General features: G+C 46.9%; 1 protein-coding gene across 1 annotated transcript; it reads right to left on the bottom strand.

Annotated features, from left to right (window-relative positions):
• Positions 1-2,139: 2,139 nt before the first annotated feature.
• Amdhd1 (amidohydrolase domain containing 1) lies at positions 2,140-16,191 on the bottom strand. The gene is made up of 9 exons (XM_041673300.1): positions 16,055-16,191; positions 14,554-14,660; positions 13,914-13,978; positions 11,804-12,081; positions 9,273-9,498; positions 6,376-6,500; positions 5,950-6,043; positions 5,072-5,232; positions 2,140-3,340 (listed from the first exon to the last, which is right to left on the bottom strand). The coding sequence occupies exons 1-9, from the start codon at positions 16,189-16,191 to the stop codon at positions 3,253-3,255; spliced, it is 1,281 nt and encodes a 426-aa protein (XP_041529234.1). The 3' UTR covers positions 2,140-3,252.
• Between the last annotated feature and the right edge of the window lie 689 nt (positions 16,192-16,880).

The following is a 16,880-nucleotide window of genomic DNA, read 5'->3' as shown; positions in this document are numbered from 1 at the left end:
TTTGGGTCTGGCCATTGTAACACTTTTATTAGGTATCATGTTATCATAAAGCTATGGGTCAGGACCCCTTTGGAAGTTGAACAACTCTTCCATGGAGGGGGGGGTTACTTAAAACCATCAGACAACACAAATATTTACATTGCAATTCATAATGATAGCAAAATTACAGTTATGAAGTAGCAACAGAAATAACTTTATACGGGGGGGGGGGGGTCACCACAGCATGAGGAACTGTACTAAAAGGTTGCAACATTAGGAAGGTTGAGAACAACTGTCATAAACAACTGATTAAAAATGAATAAATAAGCAATTGATCATTTTGCCCTTTTGGGTATTCTTAGTTCAAGGCATTCATGTATTAGATGTGAACGCTGGAAACAAAGGCGAGAGCGTTCACTCGGCTCAGAGGAGACCCTGCTTGGTGTAAACGGTCCCTCCATTTTGCTACCGCTTCGTTCAAGGAAAGCCTGGGATTGCAACGGAGCTTACGGCATGGACAACTTTGGAGAAGGCATTTTCTCTTTCCTGGAGCCAGGGAAGTCATCTTTCTCTCCTGCTTGCCCTGGATGAAGAAACCCAGAGTTGACTGACAGCCAGATCCAGGGCATTGCTGGGTGGCAGAGCAGGAATCTAGGTTATCCTGTGGCTGACTTGCTGTGGATACCAAAAGGGGTCGCCCTGCTTCTAAATTTCCAACGGTGAGTTAAAGAGGCTGTTTCTTCACTCCATCTCTGTTTCTTTACTTCCCTCCTTCTCTTCATTCCTTCCTCCCTTGGTACTGAATTTAGGGTCTCATACATTCTAGGCAAGTGCTCTACCACTGAACTATGTATTCCCAACTATTTTATTTTGAGATTGTTAGGTAAGGCAGAAATGAGCTCGAGCTCTGGTTTGGTTATAGATTTGTTTATTGTGTATACAGTATTCTGCCTGCAAGCATGTCTGCAGGCCAGAAGAGGGCGCCAGATCTCATTACAGATGGTTGTGAGCCACCATGTGGCTGCTGGGAATTGAAGTCAGGACCTTTAGAAGAGCAGGCGGTGCTCTTAACCACTGAGCCCATGGGTTATTATTTTTTTTTTAAGGGAGCAAGCTTTTAAGGTTTTACTTTCTAATGTTCATCTTAGCCCTAGCAGGATCACAAATTCTCTGAAGGCGATGCCCAGCTTAGACTTAGAACTTCAGACAGAAAGGGAGCAATCTCTACATTTTCCAGGTAGATGAAAGAACTCACGGCGATCAAAGCCTCATGCGTGCGTGCGTGTTAGTGTGTGTGTGTGTGTGTGTGTGTGTGTGTGTGTCTTTTTTCAGATCTATTAGCTCTCCTGTCCTGCACAGCACCCAGCCCACACATTCTCTTCTCAGAAGGGTGCTACTGCCTCCCAAAGGCGAAAACTTCTTAGCAGGCAAAAAGTTAAGTTGACTTGAACTAATATGACCTGAAAACCTTTTGGGTTATTTTCTTTCTCCTTTCTGTGATTTTTCATTTTGTTTTGTTTGTGTTTGCGACAGAGTCTCACTGTGTAGCCCAGGTTACGAGCCTGGAACTCGGAATCCTCCTACCTCCACTCCCCAGTGTGAGAATTTCAGGTGTCTACCACCACTCTGGCTCACATGTGGTAGGAGTTGTCTGTGAAAGAGCCAAAGACACCAGGTGGCGGTGCACGCCTCTAATGCCATCATTTGGGAAGGTGGATCTCTGTTCTAGGCCAGCGTGGTCTAAAGAGAGAGAGAATTCTGGGACAGCCAGGGCTACAAAACAAAATAGTTGGGGAAGGGGGGACGCTAAGGCATTTCCCCTGGGACGTAGATGGTTGTTTAGAGGTTTTGCTATCAAAGCCTAGATTTGACCCCACTTAGTCTCTTCTGGAGTAGGGGCAGGTGTGGTTGCTTTCTCATTCACCACGCCCTCCCCCCACTGCAATCCGCCGCGAGTTGACTCAGCGCCAGGGGTGGGTGCTCTCCCAAGCTCGTGCCCCACGATTTGGAGCTTGAACAGAAGACACAATTGTGAGCTGAATGAGCCTCTTCACTCCACACCTAGCGTGCCCCAGGTATATGACCACGACAGCAAACTCTACCTAATGCGGTAGTCTTCGCTTATACGGAACGGAGCACCTCATTAATTCAGGCTCCAAATTTGACGATGGTTTGGCAACTAATGTTTATTTGTGAAATCACTACTTTGTAAATTGGACAGTGTTCGATAATGCTACGATCACAAAGATCACAGAAACAGTTTTACAGGTTTCCAAGTAAGCCGATGTGGCGTGAGAGATACCAGTTTATACAACTAATCATTCCCTCTGCAAATGATTTTGTGATTTGTTCTTTGAAATCCAAACACGCTGTAGACAACACTGCTGTACTACTTCCGGGGCTGCAGGAGCAATGGTGGCAATATTTATACAATAAAACCCTTTCCATAGCTTTGTGATATGAAAAGGCTTTAGCAGGAAGATTTTTTTTAAAGCTACTTCGTCGGTGTTAATAAAAATGCATTCATATAGGAGATTTTTCATGTCTGTGCAAGATATCAAGTATTCAACTCTGTGATGAAGCTTCATTCCAAAGGCTGACAAGATGTTAAAAATGGAAGGCCACTTTCTGCCCCAGACTAGAAAGCATCTCAAAAGACAAACTGTGGGGAGAGAAGATTCTGTTTGTTTCTGAGGAAATGGTCCCGTTGGCCTCATCGGGGCAGATCACTTTCAAAAACAAAACGAAACTCTCAGGACAAGTGTGTTTCTCCACAGAGGAGCAGAGCTATCTCATCATACCCACCCCAGAATATCTGTAGCCAGCCTTTGAGAAACGACTCTACATTGTATCCCAATAGGTTTGCCTGTTTACACATCCAGGCACACACATTCAAGTCAAATAAGCTAATCCCTTGAGTTTTCAAGCTAACAGTAGGGTGTGACATACGATTAGGTTGAAATGACGTGGTTCTGGCAAACTACGGAAGTGCTGTAACTTATGTAGATTTAATTGATACAGAGAAAGCGTCTTCTCTTTCCTTCCAGACCTATCATTATTAGAATACATTCTTATATTACTACATTTATTTACGTGGCAGCGTCGCGGGGAGCGGAGGAGTCGGGTACACATCACAGTGAGCTTCTGGAGGTCAGAGAGTAACTCTTAGGAGTTCTCTCCTCCCACCATGTGAGTCCCAGGGATTGAACTCCGGTCAGCAGCCTTGGTGACAGGAGACTTTACCCACTGAGCTATCTCATTGGTCTAGCTCTGTCACTTTTTGTAGATGACTTTTCCTTTAGCTATAACATAGTCAATTAATTCGTGATGGCCTCCGAACTGGTAAATCAAATGTTCCCATCTAGAAAGAAAGCAAACAGTCGCTTCAGTGTGTGCAAATCAAAAGCACCAGTGTGTCAGTGAATTTAAAGTGAATTCTGCACGTGTGTGTGTGTGTGTGTGTGTGTGTGTGTCCGTGTGTGTCTGCGTGTATGTGTCCATGTTCTGTACTGAATGAAAAGGAGAGAGCTGATGGAGGAGGGTCATTTGCCTATGTGTTACTTTCATTGGTTGATAAAGAAACTGCCTTGGCTTTTGATAGGTCAGCAGCTTAGACAGGCCGAGTAGACAGAACAGAATGCTGGGAAGAAGGGAAGTGAGTCACAGACGATATAGCTCTCCTCTCCAAGATGGACGCAGGTTAAGATCCTTTCCGGTAAGCCACCACCTCGTGGTGCTACACCGATTATTAAAAAGGGGTTAATCAAGATGTGAGAATTAGCCAGTAAGAGAACAGAGATATGGGCCAGGCGGTGTTTAAAAGAATACAGTTTCTGTGTAATTATTCCGGGTAAAGCTAGCCGGGTGGCGGGAAGCAGCCCGCCGCTCCTATTTCTACAGAGAGCTGAGCACTGGCGAGCAGTGTGTGTGTGTGTGTGTCTGTGTGTATGTCCTGTATTGAATAAAAATAAGAGAGCTGGGAACTGACAAGCAGTGTGTGTGTGTGTGTGTGTGTGTGTGTGTGTGTGTATGTCCTGTATTGAATAAAAATGAGAGAGCTGACAAGCAGTGTGTGTGAGTGTGTGTGAGTGTGTGTGTATTCACGTGTATGAGTACACACATGGACTATGGCTGCTCACCTGTGTGAGTCCACATGGAGGCCAATAGGACACACCAGCTGTCTTCTTGAATCACTGCCCACCTTGCTTTTTGAGGTAGGTCTGTCACTAAACCTGGAGTCCCTCAGTTTGACTAGACTGTCTGCTCAGCCAGCCCCAGGGGAGCCCCCCTGCCTCAGTGTCCCCAGGGCTGAGCACACAGGCCCACCGTCCCAAGCCTGGCTTTTATTGTGGGCACTGGGGATAAATTTCAGGTCCTCATATTCAGAGGGCAAGGGTTTGATATGAACGGAGCCAGGTCTCCCGCTCCTGAACTTTTCAAAACTGATTCATGGGTGGCATGCGCACTTGATCTTTGATGGAAGGAGGCGGTTCTTCCAGGAGTGACATTATGGGGTTGCTATCTTCTCTAGAACATGGGTCCCCGAGGGCTGTGATAAGCTCATGGGAGTAAAAGAGACATAACATTGCCAGCATCTGGATTTAGACGTTAGGATCCAACTTGTAGCCTGGGAGGCCCAGGTCAGACACCTCGGGTGAGAACTAAGAACTCAGGAACAGAGCAGCCGAGTGGAGGCATTGAGATTGAGAACCATTTGGAGTCAGAGAAAGAATAAGTCAGAGCCGGAGTGATAAGGAGAAAAGAGAATGAGCGAAAGGTCAGGAGCCAAGCACAAACTCAAACACACAGACTCGGGGGCAAGTCCGAAGTCCAGGGAAACAGCAACAATTGGAGGCCCTGAAAGATGCACGGCACCTGGAGAGATCTGAAGATTTGTGGACTTGCTTTGCTGTGTAGTTGAAGACCTCACGGTGGCTTCTGCTTGGCAAGGGGTAAAGACAGAGGGGGCTGGATAGTCTGCCATCTACCTGATACTTACTAATAGCAAGCAGAAAGGGTCCTAACACTTGCCCGCACGTGCATCAAACAAGACTAGTTGCTGCGGAGGGTACTCGCTCGGGAGGCCCCTCACCTGGAGGCATTGATGATGACGACATCCCCCTGCTTGCCAACTTCCAAAGATCCGTGTGTGTGAGACTTCCCCAGCGCGTAAGCTGCGTTGATGGTGGCAGCGGCCAAGGCCTCGGGCATGGACATTCTCATGTTCACACAGGCCAGGTGCATGACCATCGGCTAAGGCAGGAAGAGAAGGCATTGGAGGAGCAGCCATTACAAGTCAGGATGCTTCTCCACAGCACAAGCAAAGGCGATTAAATGTGTGTCCAGTAGGAATAGCTCAGATAGAGTTTGTGCTTAGTGTGCAAGAGGCTCCAGGGTTGCTTCCACTCCTCTTCCCCCCAAAAGTATGTATGTATGTGTACATATACAAATATATAAAGATAAATATATAAATCTATACACATACATATATACATATATGTATATACTGTGTAATGTATTATATATTATGCTATACACATATAAGTAATATGTAGCTCAGTCGCTATGGGAAGATGCAATTTTATAAATGAGATTCTTAAACTTTATTATTGAATAATACTGTATATTTAATATTACAAGTTTTCAGGAACCTTTGCTGTGTTTGCCTCCACCCTCACCCACTAAAGCCTCGTTGTCTCCGTTATGCCCAGAGAAGGAAAATGTCTTATTATAAACCTTAGCCTAAAGCTGAATCAGAAGACAATTCAAATTGAGATTTATCTCTTCAGTCCTGGGTGCATTCGTGTGGGCAGAAAAATTCAATTAAACCACTGCCTGTACCCTTTTCCTCTTCTCAGAGAAATCATTTTAGATCTTTAAATACGTTTTCACAACGAATGAAAATTTTAAACATTTATGTATTCCACCGTTTACTCTGTTCAGAAAATAAAGTATCTTAGAAGTAATTACCATTGAAAAGCAGTAGGCATTGGGGTTGAAATCACTGCCCAGGGCAACTATGACTCTCTCCTCGAGCATCTTCCTGGCTCTAGGCTGCTTCAACCTAAGGGAAGAGGGGAAAGGTGTCTGTCTCCAGCTGGCGCTTTTGCAAGAACAAAGGGGACATTTCCTGTTCTAGAAGAGGAAAGAAAGCTCCAGGGTACATGGTGGAGGGGAGGAGAGCATTAGCACTGCCCTCCCGTTTCCCAGACTCGTTTGTTGTTTGCACCTTTAGGATGATGGCTTTGTACCACTACTACAGCATCCCTTGGCATCCGAGTTTCTGCATCATATGTTCTCGCGAGATCATAGGCAGCAACGCCTAGGCACCCCTGGAGTCTCCAGCCTCACAACCCGTGGTTGAAGGCAACGTGTCAGGGTGAGAAAGGCCCTTACCTCAGCATGTAGGCCGTGGTAGGTAGAAGGACAGCGGAACACTTAGCGGCAGCCATGGCAGCGATGCCTTCGTCACTTACTTCCTCCAGATGACTGATCGCCTGTGCTCCCAGTTCAGCCCCAAGCTAGGCAGAATGGGCAGACAGGGAAAGGTTTAACATACAACAGTTCCATACATGACCCTACTTCCTCTGCTTTGTGGAGATTCTTGTCAACCATTTCTAATGAGCACAGGTCCCCAAATATATATTAGGTCTGTCACGGACCGCCATTGGAAAATTAGCATGTTGGTAAAAACTCGTCTTCAGGTGGGGTATGGTGGCTCACATCTGTGATCCAAGCACTGGGAAGAGTGAGGCAGGAGAGTGGCCAGCCTTGGCTGGCTACCTAGTGAGTTCCAGGCCAGTCAAAACAATAGAGAGAGATTTTGTTTTTTTGCTTTCTCTGACCAATAGGAACTCACTGACCACTGAGATCACAGTCATTCCACAAACTCAGCAAACCCTTGCATGCAAACATTACACATCTGTACCCTAGGCCCTGTACTGACCTCCAGGGATAGGGAGCTCCAAGAGTCGGGTGCAAGCTTAGTCAGTGGGGGAAAAACAGGGCGAAGCCACCATCTAACATTAAGTACATTTGGGGTGGGGTTCCAGAGAAGTAGCAGCCAAGGAAAAACGTGGATGAGAATGTGGATTATCCAGATTAGAGAAACAGTGTGTTCAAAGCGGAGGATGTTAAAAGTAGTCTGTTGTGCTTGGTTAACAACAGAGAGGCAGAGGAGGTAAAAAAGATGCAAGAAAGTTGGAGAGATATGGAGGGTTCAGTTTTGGTACCCATATCCAGAGGCCAGAATCCGTACTAAGAGCAACACTCTATACCTCGTCTTACTTGGGATTACTATGGTGATGAAACACCGTGGTCAAAACTAATGGAGGGATGAGTAATTTGGATTGTACTTCCACATCACTGTATCATCAAAGGAAGTCAGCACAGGGACCTGAACAGGGCAGGTACCTGGAAGTGGGAGCTGAAGCCGAGGTCATGGAGGGGCACTGCTTACTGGCTTGCTCATCAAGACTTGCTCAGCCTGCTTTCTTATAGAACCCTGGACTACTAGTCCAAGGAGGGTAACACAGTGGGCTGGGCCCTCCCCCGCCAATCACTATTTAAGAAAACGTTCTACAGTTGGCTCTTACGGAGGCATTTTCTCAAGAGGGGTTCCCTACTGTTAGAAGACTCTAGCTTGTATCAGATTGACAAAGCTAAACTAAACTAACCAGCACAGGTGACCAGATTCAAAGTCACGTTGGAGACAAAAACTCTGTGCGTGTCTGTGACAGCGTTTCCAACGAGGTTCACCTGAGGGGCAAAGCCTCTCCCTGGATGTGGGTAACGCGATCCCACAGAATGGGGCCTCGGATTGAATAAAGGGAAAAAGTAAGCGGAGTCCCAGCATCCCCCCCCCCCGCTTCCTGACCATGACTGCCACATCTTCTCCACCACAACTGACTGTGTCCCCAAAACCATGAGCCCTTCCCTCTAAAGCTACTGCAGCTGGGAGGCTGTCACAGCGAAAGAGAAGTGGCTAATTCGTGTGCTGACCACAACATGACTTGGATTTAGCAAAGGAGATCACAGGGATGCTTCTCTCCACTGTAACTATAATAGAAGTCATAGGAGACAATAAAGGAAATAATCAGGCTAGGGGTAGCACAGCGCTCAAGCCCCTGCTCGGCGGCCACAGAGCAACAGCCGCCACAGGGAATGATGGGCAAGCAGAAATAAGTTGTGTGTGTCCCAGCCTGGGTGTAGCTATGAATGCACACGTGCCTGTGTGGATCCTTCCATGCGTGTATGTCTGTGTGTGTCTGTGTCTATGTGTATGCCTCGTGTGCATGTCTCTGCATGAGTGTCTGTGTGTGCATGTATGTGTGTGTGATGGAGGAAGGTCATTGGTTAAAAAATAAAGAAACTGCTTGGCCCTCATAGGTTAAAACATAGGTGGGAGGAGTAAACAGAACAGAATGCTGGGAGGAAGAGGAAGTGAGCTCAGGGCCATGCTCCCCTCTCCCGGGCAGATGCGATGAACCTCTGACCCAGGATGAATGTAGGGTAGAATCTTCCCGGTAAGCGCATCTTGGGGTGCTACACACAGATCATTAGAAATGGGCTAGTCCAGGTGCGAGAGTTAGCCGAGAAGAGGCTAGATATAATGGGCCAAGCAGTGTTTAAATGAATACAGTTTGTATGTTGTTATTTCGGGTAAACCTAGCCAGTGGCGGGGAGCTGGGTGGCAGAATGCAGCCCCGCAGCTTCTACAACATGTGTGAGTGTCTCCGTGTGTATCTGTTGGGATTGTGTATAAATGTGTGTTTGTCTCTGTGTGTGTGTGCGTGTGAGTGTGTATGTGTGGAGGTCAGAAGACAACCTCAAGTATCGTTTCTCAGGCACTGGCCCCTCTTTGTCCTTCTTTCCTTCCTTCTTTCCTTCCTTCTTTCCTTCCTTCCTTCCTTCCTTCCTTCCTTCTTTTTCTCTTTCTTTTTCACAGGGCTTTTTGGTTTGTTTGTTTTTTCAAACAGAGTTTTTCTCTGTGTAACAGCCCTAGCTCTCCTGGAACTAGCTCTGTAGACTGCTGGGATTAAAGGTGTGTGCCACCACGTCGTGGCTCCAATAAATAATTTTTTTTAAACACGTATTTGTTAAACATGCCTGCAGGCCAGAGCAGGGCACCAGATCTTATTATAGATGGCTGTGAACCACCATGTGGGTGCTGGGCATTGAACTCAGGTCCTCTGGAAGAGCAGCCAGTGCTCCTAACCTCTGAGCCATCTCTCTAGCCCCCATGAATCGCTCCTTTTGCAGGCGTGCAGGAAAGAGCCGACTGTCAGTCATACCTCCGCGGCCTTCATCGGGTGGAGTTCATCCCCGTGGAAGTTGATCTGTAACCCCATCTTTTTTCCACCCTCAAGAATCCTTCGGGTGGTATCCAGATCAAAGACACCCTTCTCACAGAACACGTCTATGTTGTCAATGTGTAGGTCCCCGTTTCTGCTGAGTTCCCTCAGCCTTGGCAGGTGGTTATTGATGATGTCATCAGTGGCCTCAATGACAGTTTTCCCTCTAGTGGAAGAAAATGAGATAAGCATGGGCATAGTCTTCATACGTGTTCACACATGTTCTTTAATATTTGTGATGTGCAATGCATTGCTTAATAATCTCCTTATTATGTGTATTATAGATACATTAAAGACTATATATAGTTTAATAAAAGAAGGATAATAAACAGTATAGGCAAGTGAGCTTAAGCTTCAGAAAGGAAGAGAAAAAGTCCAGAAGAGAAGCCAGAGCACTTGGCAATTGTGCATGCTCACATAGCCGGGGTGGTGATGAGACTTCCGTCTGGAGGACTAGGCTGCGTGACCTTTGGGGACGTCAGCAGGCCCCTAGCTGTGAAGCTGAATTTCTCTATCAAGGACACTTAGAGGCCACCCAGAGCCCCAGCTATCGTTCTTCCTTTTTCTTCTCTATTCACAAGTTTTCCTGTCGCCTTTACCTAAGCATCCTGCCTTGTGAAAGGGGTGGAGCGAGGAGAAGAAACACTTTGTAAACCTTGGGAGTTGTTAGCAATGAGCAGGGGCAGACAGAGCATTTGAAATCAGCCAGACACGGAGTGCCCCAACTCCTTCCTGCTCCAGAACATTAGACACATGGTTTGATTTTGATCTGTGCATGAGGGTAAATCAGTGGGAATTGAGATGCAGCCTTCAGAGGCTCATGGGAAGCTGGAGATAGTTTCCCTAAAACTCCAGCCCCCTGTTAGGCCTGGCGGCTCGCACTCAGCAAAACATGGAGGTGAACCCTCAGAGGTCAACAAGCAGGGTGTTTACACAAGCTATTTCTGTGTCTCACACCAGTGACGTAGAGCAGGGTGTGTATAATTCTTTATTGCACGCGTGTTGTTCATGTTTGGAAGAGTTAAGAAACACCCTTAAAATCACTTTGCTAGCCGGTAAGCTGCACTTAGACTCAAGTTTCAATACTTAAAAAAAAAATATTTAAAAAGCAGACTGTCCCATGCTTTAAACTCTACTTCAAATCGTCTACAACTTCCTAAGACAGGCTCTTTCAAAAGTCTCAGTTCAAACTTCAGTAACTTAAAAAAATTGAAATGCTAAAAGCTTAAGACAAAAATAATTGGAAATATTAAATATTTATATTTCTTTTCTACATAATCAGCTGTATGAATTTCTATCTTTCTTCCTCTCTCTCTCTCTTTTTTTTCTTTTGAGACAGGATCTCACTATGTAGCCCTGGCTGGCCTGGAACTTTCTGTGTAGACCAGGTTAGCCTCAAACTCACAGAGGTCAACCAGTTTCTGCCCTCTGAGACCTGGGATTAGAGTCATGCACCGTCATGCCTGGGGTGTTCTTTTAATACAAAACTTTAGTGTTAATTTTTTGGTTCCTCTGATTGAAGATCGTATGGGACTATCAGCATGAACAATTACATTCCCATACAACATGGTGTCATAGCAATGCACATTATACTGTATTCTTTTAAACTACTCCAAGACAGATTTGAAGCCTTTTCCCCTCCAAAGTGGTAAGTGCTGCCATGAATTAGTATGTTAGTTAGTGTGATTCAAGCCACTTCAAAGTGCACGCGCATTTCTAAACAGCATCTTGGATATAATAAATGTATACAGTTTTATATAATCAAATAAAATACATTTTGAAGTTCATTAAAGTAAAAAAATTAAAATTAATTGAAATGACTTAAGTTTAGATATTGTTTGTAACGTAAGTCTATGAGGGAGGGTCAGTTATTAAGCCGAAAAGAATTTGGAGACAACCACGCCGAACCTTTCAGATCTGGGCCGTGAACCTTCCTGTCTAGAAGTTCTGGGACAGAATGGAACTGCACAGCTAGGCCATCAGAGACAGAGTTCTCTTCATAAGGCCAAGGAGCAGAGATTCTTTAGATAAAGGCAGAGGCTTAAAAAATGTTAATAAAAAGAAAATATTTGCTAGTGAGCAAAGAGATTAACAAAAGCCCTTCTGCGGACACTTAGACCACACAATTTGATCTCCTAGAGGAAATAACTAGGGATTTTTACAGTGGTGTAAGCTGATTGATTATTCTGGGAAATTATTTGAATTAATAACTAATTTGAAAGGACCTCGCTAGGGACCATTCTTATTCTAAAGAAAAGAAGTCTTGAAGTGTTTTCTCCGTTTTCATCCTTAAAGCACTAGGAAAACTAAAGAGGGGGTGGAAATCCCTTCCTTAAACCACCAGGATGGGCACCACGACCCGCCTTTAGAAGCAGGGCATCTTTCCAGAAGCTTCTCCAGACAGTCTGACCTAAGTGACAGCTGAGCCACCTCACCCCGCCCCCCACTCCCGCCGCCGCCGCTGAGATTACTTGAGGACTGAGTGAGCCCCGCAGTAAGTGGCAGAGAGGTCCAGGGGCAGCTCCCGCCGGGCGCGCTCGATTACGCGCAGCATCTTGAGCTCCGTCTCCAGGTTGAGGCCGTATCCGCTCTTGCACTCCACCAGCGTGGTGCCGGCCCTCATCATGCACTGCAGCCGCTGCCGGAAGGAGCAGAAGAGTTCCTCCTCCGAGGCCTGGCGAGTGTGCTCCACCGTGAAGTTGATCCCTCCTCCGGCCTGGTGAATGTCCATGTAAGTGGCTCCTGCCAACTGAAAGCATGGTTCACTCAGGGAGGTTACAAGTCGGTCTGCAGAACCTACCTCCGAGGGTGATGTTAGAAGACGATTAAGGGGTTCGATGGTAAAGAACAGGGGCTGCTGTTGCAGAGGACTGGGGTTCACTGCCAGCATCTACGTGGCAGCTGGCAATCACCTGGAACTCCAGCTCCAGTGGAATAACGTGTGCGCGGACACACACACACACACACTTAAAAATAAAGTAAAACCAATTTTACAAGATGGTTAAGAAGCAACTAGGCATGGTGCAGGTCAGTAATGCCAGTCCGCAGGAAGTGGAGGCAGGGGGATCAGAGGTGCAAAGCCTACTTCAGCTATATAGGGAATTACAGGTCAGTCTGGGCTACACCAGACCCTATTTCAATCAGTCCGTTAATTTAAGAAGCAGTAGGGCACGGGCACTAACAGCCACAGCAGAAAGAGGGGCACTTAGTCCTTAAAGACACCCCCAGGTGTGCAGAAGGGAGTCCCAAAAAGTACTTGAGAGGTGGAGATGGCCAAGGTGGCGGCTGGGCAAATGGGCAGCTGAAGGCAGTTAACAACTAATTAACACTCACATACAGGAGTATTTGAGTGTTTTCACAGCTAAATTGACCCCAGTGCATAACCAGGCAAGCCCACCTCAGTCTCCATCCCTCGGCACGGTTGAGCAAACAAAGCTTAGGGGTTTATTTCAGCTTTCTGCTAGCCAAGACCAAGGGCAGACTCCATGCCATTTGGGCGCCAGAGTTTGGGGCCTAAGTTCTGTCACTCAAGCAAATAAAGAAGCTCTTTTTACAATCCCAGTAGTCACTAGTTATTTGGACAGTAAGAAGGGTGAGCCGTGCAAAGCTTGCACCTGCCCCTCTCCCCCACCATCCTCTGCTAGTCTCCACCCACCCTTCCCAGGTCTCTCCATCGTCCTACAGTAACAGTAGTTGGACCACAACCTCTAAGGTGCCTTCTAGCTCTGGAATTCAGTGCAATAATAAAATTGCCTTAAAAGCAGCTCCGACTTGTTGAGGAAGGCACACGATAGCTGAAGAAAAGAATTTTCCTGATTTCCAAAACAATTTGTCACTGCTAGGCTGCACCCTCCCCCCCCCCCCTTAGCAACATGATAATGGCTCCTTTTAGGAGCCAGCTATGGTTCCTATAACTGATACGACTATATTTTATGGTCTTCGTAAGTCTCATTTTTTTTCTGAGAGGAAAAAAAAAAGAATAATGTAAGACATTTTATTTTCAGTTAGTAATATATTCTTCCAAGTTCGTCTGCAGTCAACAGCGATTTTCAAACTATTTCTTGGAACTTGTTCAAAATTACAAATAATGATTTAGAAAACCGGAAGGAGGGGGAATCACCCACCGAGTTGCTAAACTCAGTTCTTTAAAAAAAGAAGTCTATAGTTGAAAACCTTCAGATACTCCTTTTCTTCAACTGGTTGCTAGCTCTACACATCGTACAAAGATTTGGGGCCGTTTCAACTAAGTCTGGTTCTATTGTCATTTGTTTTTTGGGTTTTTTTTTTGTTTTTTGTTTTTTCGAGACAGGGTTTCTCTGTGGTTTTGGAGCCTGTCCTGTAGCTCTTGTAGACCAGGCTGGCCTCGAACTCACAGAGATCCGCCTGCCTCTGCCTCCCGAGTGCTGGGATTAAAGGCGTGCGCCACCACCGCCCGGCTCTATTGTCATTTGTGTTCTTCAGTGAGCCAAGGAAAGACATCCACTAAGAAGCTATGCAGCATGGGCTGACCCCTTATTCAGTCATTAGAGGGGGGAACCTGTTTGTGCTTCCTTGGGTTGCTGTCATTCATTTTGCGGTTACCTTCATGGCAAACTCATGGACCCTTTCGCCAGCCCACACAGGATGTGTGTGCGCGTCCACCAGTCCTGCAACCAAAGTTGAGAAACGGGAGTTGCTTAGCAGTGACTGACTGTCGTATCATCGTGCTCTAACTGCATGGTGGTGGCCGTCCCGCTTGGAGGAGGGTGAGCGTGCAAGATTTTGTGAGATTCCCTCTACGTGGCTGATCTAGAAAGTTCTAATAGAGGAGAGTAAGTCATCACCATGCAACGTCCCTCAGAGATAACCAGCCCGCTTGCTCGGTAACTGTGCTCACCCCAAGCAGACCTTGAAGCTATGGTGGCAAACCTATTAACTGAGCAAAACTGAGAACAAGGACTAGAAAATGCACCCTGTACTACTTTGAGAAGGAACTATAAGGACGGTGCAAGTAGCTTCAAGAAATACTTAGAGGGAACTGTAATCACTTTTCGGGCATGCAACAGGAAATCACACTGGCAAAGCAGAACTTCAATTCTTGAGCACCAACATTTTGAACGCTATGGTTAAGGCTCTTTAAAAAACAAAAACAAAAACAACCAAACCAATCGTCTTCCCTTTTTGCTGTCCTAGAACCACCGTTCATTTCTTTCCAGAGTTTTCTGAAAAAGAGCTTCAGCACCTGGTAAGATGCATTTCCCAGAGCAGTCAATTCTTTCTTCAAAAGTTTCTCCGGAAAACTGTCTCTGGATAACGTCCGCAGGGCCAATAGCTTTTATAAGCCCATCCCTGGGAGGGAAAAAAAAAATCAAGGAACAGTTACTAAGTTTGGGGAAATTTTCCTGAAAAATCTGATTAATGATTTAAACATGCTTTTGGATGCCATGTTAGCCAGCGTTTACTGTATTTCCCACTTGACCTGGGTTTTTAGGAAAGAGATGGTCACTACAGTAAAGACAAACTGCAAACCATGTGGAGAAGAGATTGCTATTTCTTCTCTAAGATCAGCGTTCAGTTCCCTACAGTACTAGATCCCCAAATGACGCCGGAGCACAGGACTCCTCTCTCAGGGGCATGCCCAGTTGGAAGTCAGGAGCAAACAGTTTGGGGGGGGGGGAGGTCCTGTAGAAAACACACTGCCTCAGGAGTGCTTTTGTGTTTTAACGAGCTCAGCCCTCAGGTGGAGGTTTCTGTCTGCCTCAGCTTGTATAGGAGGACTCTGGGATCACTGGGTTCTCGTCCCAACCACGCTAACCACAAGCTCTCCAGCTTCTAAGAATCTGGGCTGTCATTCATCGTAGGTTCCCAGTGTCATGTTGGAACAAAACACACACATCCAACCGCATAGTTGTTACAGGAAGCGAGAAATCATCTTCCAAAGGTTTTGTTGGGTTTTTGTTGCTGTTGTTCCATCAAACATTCTTAGTTGAATTTTGAGATTTTACTGTGGGGAGAAAAAACCCAAAACTACAAAATAATACGCACCCATTCCTTCTCTTTAAAAGGTGTGGTGTTTGTGCATTTTTATTTGCTTCAGAAAACAACAAAAAGCGGTGTCTAAACTACATGCGAGCATTAGTTCCCTGACGCAGGGTTTGATAGATTTTGCAGGTCAATGGGTGCGTGTGCGTGGGTGTGTGCGTGGGTGCGTGTGTGTGTGTGTGTGTGTGTGTTGATACAGGGTCTCATTCGGCTGTCGTGAAACTCACTCTGCAAATCAGGCTGGCTTTGAACTACCTGCCGCTGCCTCCAGAGTGCTGGTTTTGAAGGCATGAGCCTAGCGGCTATACCCGACTACATAATGGACGCCACAGGTGCTTACTGAAGGGAGGGGGGAAGAAGGATGTGATGCTACTGTTATCTAAAAGTATTAATTAATTAATTCTTGTTTACTTTCTGAGACACGGTCTCATGCGCAAACTCCACACGCAGCCAAGGATGGCCTTGAACTACTGACCTGTGTCCCGAGTGTTGGGATTACAGACCAGAGCCAATATCCCGAGTTTTAGGGAGAGAAAGACTACAAAATCTTCTAGAAGAGGTAGAGCAAACCCTCCAAGCCAAGCAGGACTTTAGAAGCTACGGTGGCATCGATGATCAGCGGTGGAAGATGCTCTGAAGGTGTTTTGTTGGAGAAAGAACTCCTAGCTCCGGGACCCCACCGGCCTGTGCCCGATACTCACGAGCCCACCACCAGGCTGGCACCCTCCAGCACGGCCAGGCTGCGCAGCGCGGGCCCGGTCAGGAAGCGCTCGCCCCGGGCGCACACCAGCACCACTTGCCGCGCGTTCTCCAGCAGGAGGCGGTGGCCAGTAGCCATGGTCGTCCTAACTGCTAGCCGGGTGCAGAAGACAGGAGTGCCCGGCCAGAGGCGGCTCCCTGGAGGGGCGGGGCAGCGCGGGGCGGGAGCTCGTTAGCAGCCTGGTGACAGTGACAGCAGTGTCAACAAGAAAGGCTCAAAGTAATAAACCTTATGGTGGACGCCAGTCCTTTTAAGTCTGCTTTGCAGGTTTTAGGTGAAGGAGGTAAAAATTATATTCATTCTCCAGCCCCTAACTTTTGGATCAAAGAACTGAAATCTAGCCACCGGGAGAAATCAAGTTGGACCAGGTAGATGCAGTGGCCAGACGAAGTGTAGTCGGTTAGGGCGCTCACAGGGGACGACAGTGAGGGAAAACTCTGCCCAGGGACCTGTGGTGGAGACTTAGGAGAGGACTCTGCGCAGACTCTGTGTGTGTGTGTGTGTGTGTGTGTGTGTGTGTGTGTGTGTGTGTGTGTTAGAGGAAGACAGAGATACACAGAGACACATTGTTATGCGGGAGCATGGATCCGAACTGCGGTGGGACCGCAGGAGCAGACGAGCGTGGGCGAGCTGTGCCCGCGAGGCGACAGGGGCACGGGGCGAAGGGCTGACGGTGCCCGAGCAGGTCCTGCGTCCGCGCGGCCGTCCAAGCAGGGCTGCGGGTGCCGCGCACTGTTCGGTTGGCCAGCTCGACTCTAGGGTCCTGC

The sequence above is a fragment of the Microtus oregoni genome, unplaced genomic scaffold (genome assembly GCF_018167655.1).
Source record: "Microtus oregoni isolate MIOR12 unplaced genomic scaffold, Mior012 000001F_ref0000356, whole genome shotgun sequence".
In the NCBI taxonomy this organism is placed as follows: domain Eukaryota; kingdom Metazoa; phylum Chordata; class Mammalia; order Rodentia; family Cricetidae; genus Microtus; species Microtus oregoni.
Note: the sequence above shows the minus strand (reverse complement) of the source record. Positions and strands in the feature narration are given on the sequence as shown.

What these genes read in the sequence shown, in the direction of transcription:
- Amdhd1 (XM_041673300.1), bottom strand. Translation starts at nt 16,191, where the DNA reads ATGGCTACTGGCCACCGCCTCCTGCTGGAGAACGCGCGGCAAGTGGTG. An exon ending in GCCAGCCTGGTGGTGGGCTC is followed by an intron (nt 14,661 to 16,054) that starts GTGAGTATCGGG and finishes TTTCCCTCCCAG; the next exon opens with GGATGGGCTTATAAAAGCTA. An exon ending in TGGGAAATGCATCTTACCAG is followed by an intron (nt 13,979 to 14,553) that starts GTGCTGAAGCTC and finishes CTTTGGTTGCAG; the next exon opens with GACTGGTGGACGCGCACACA.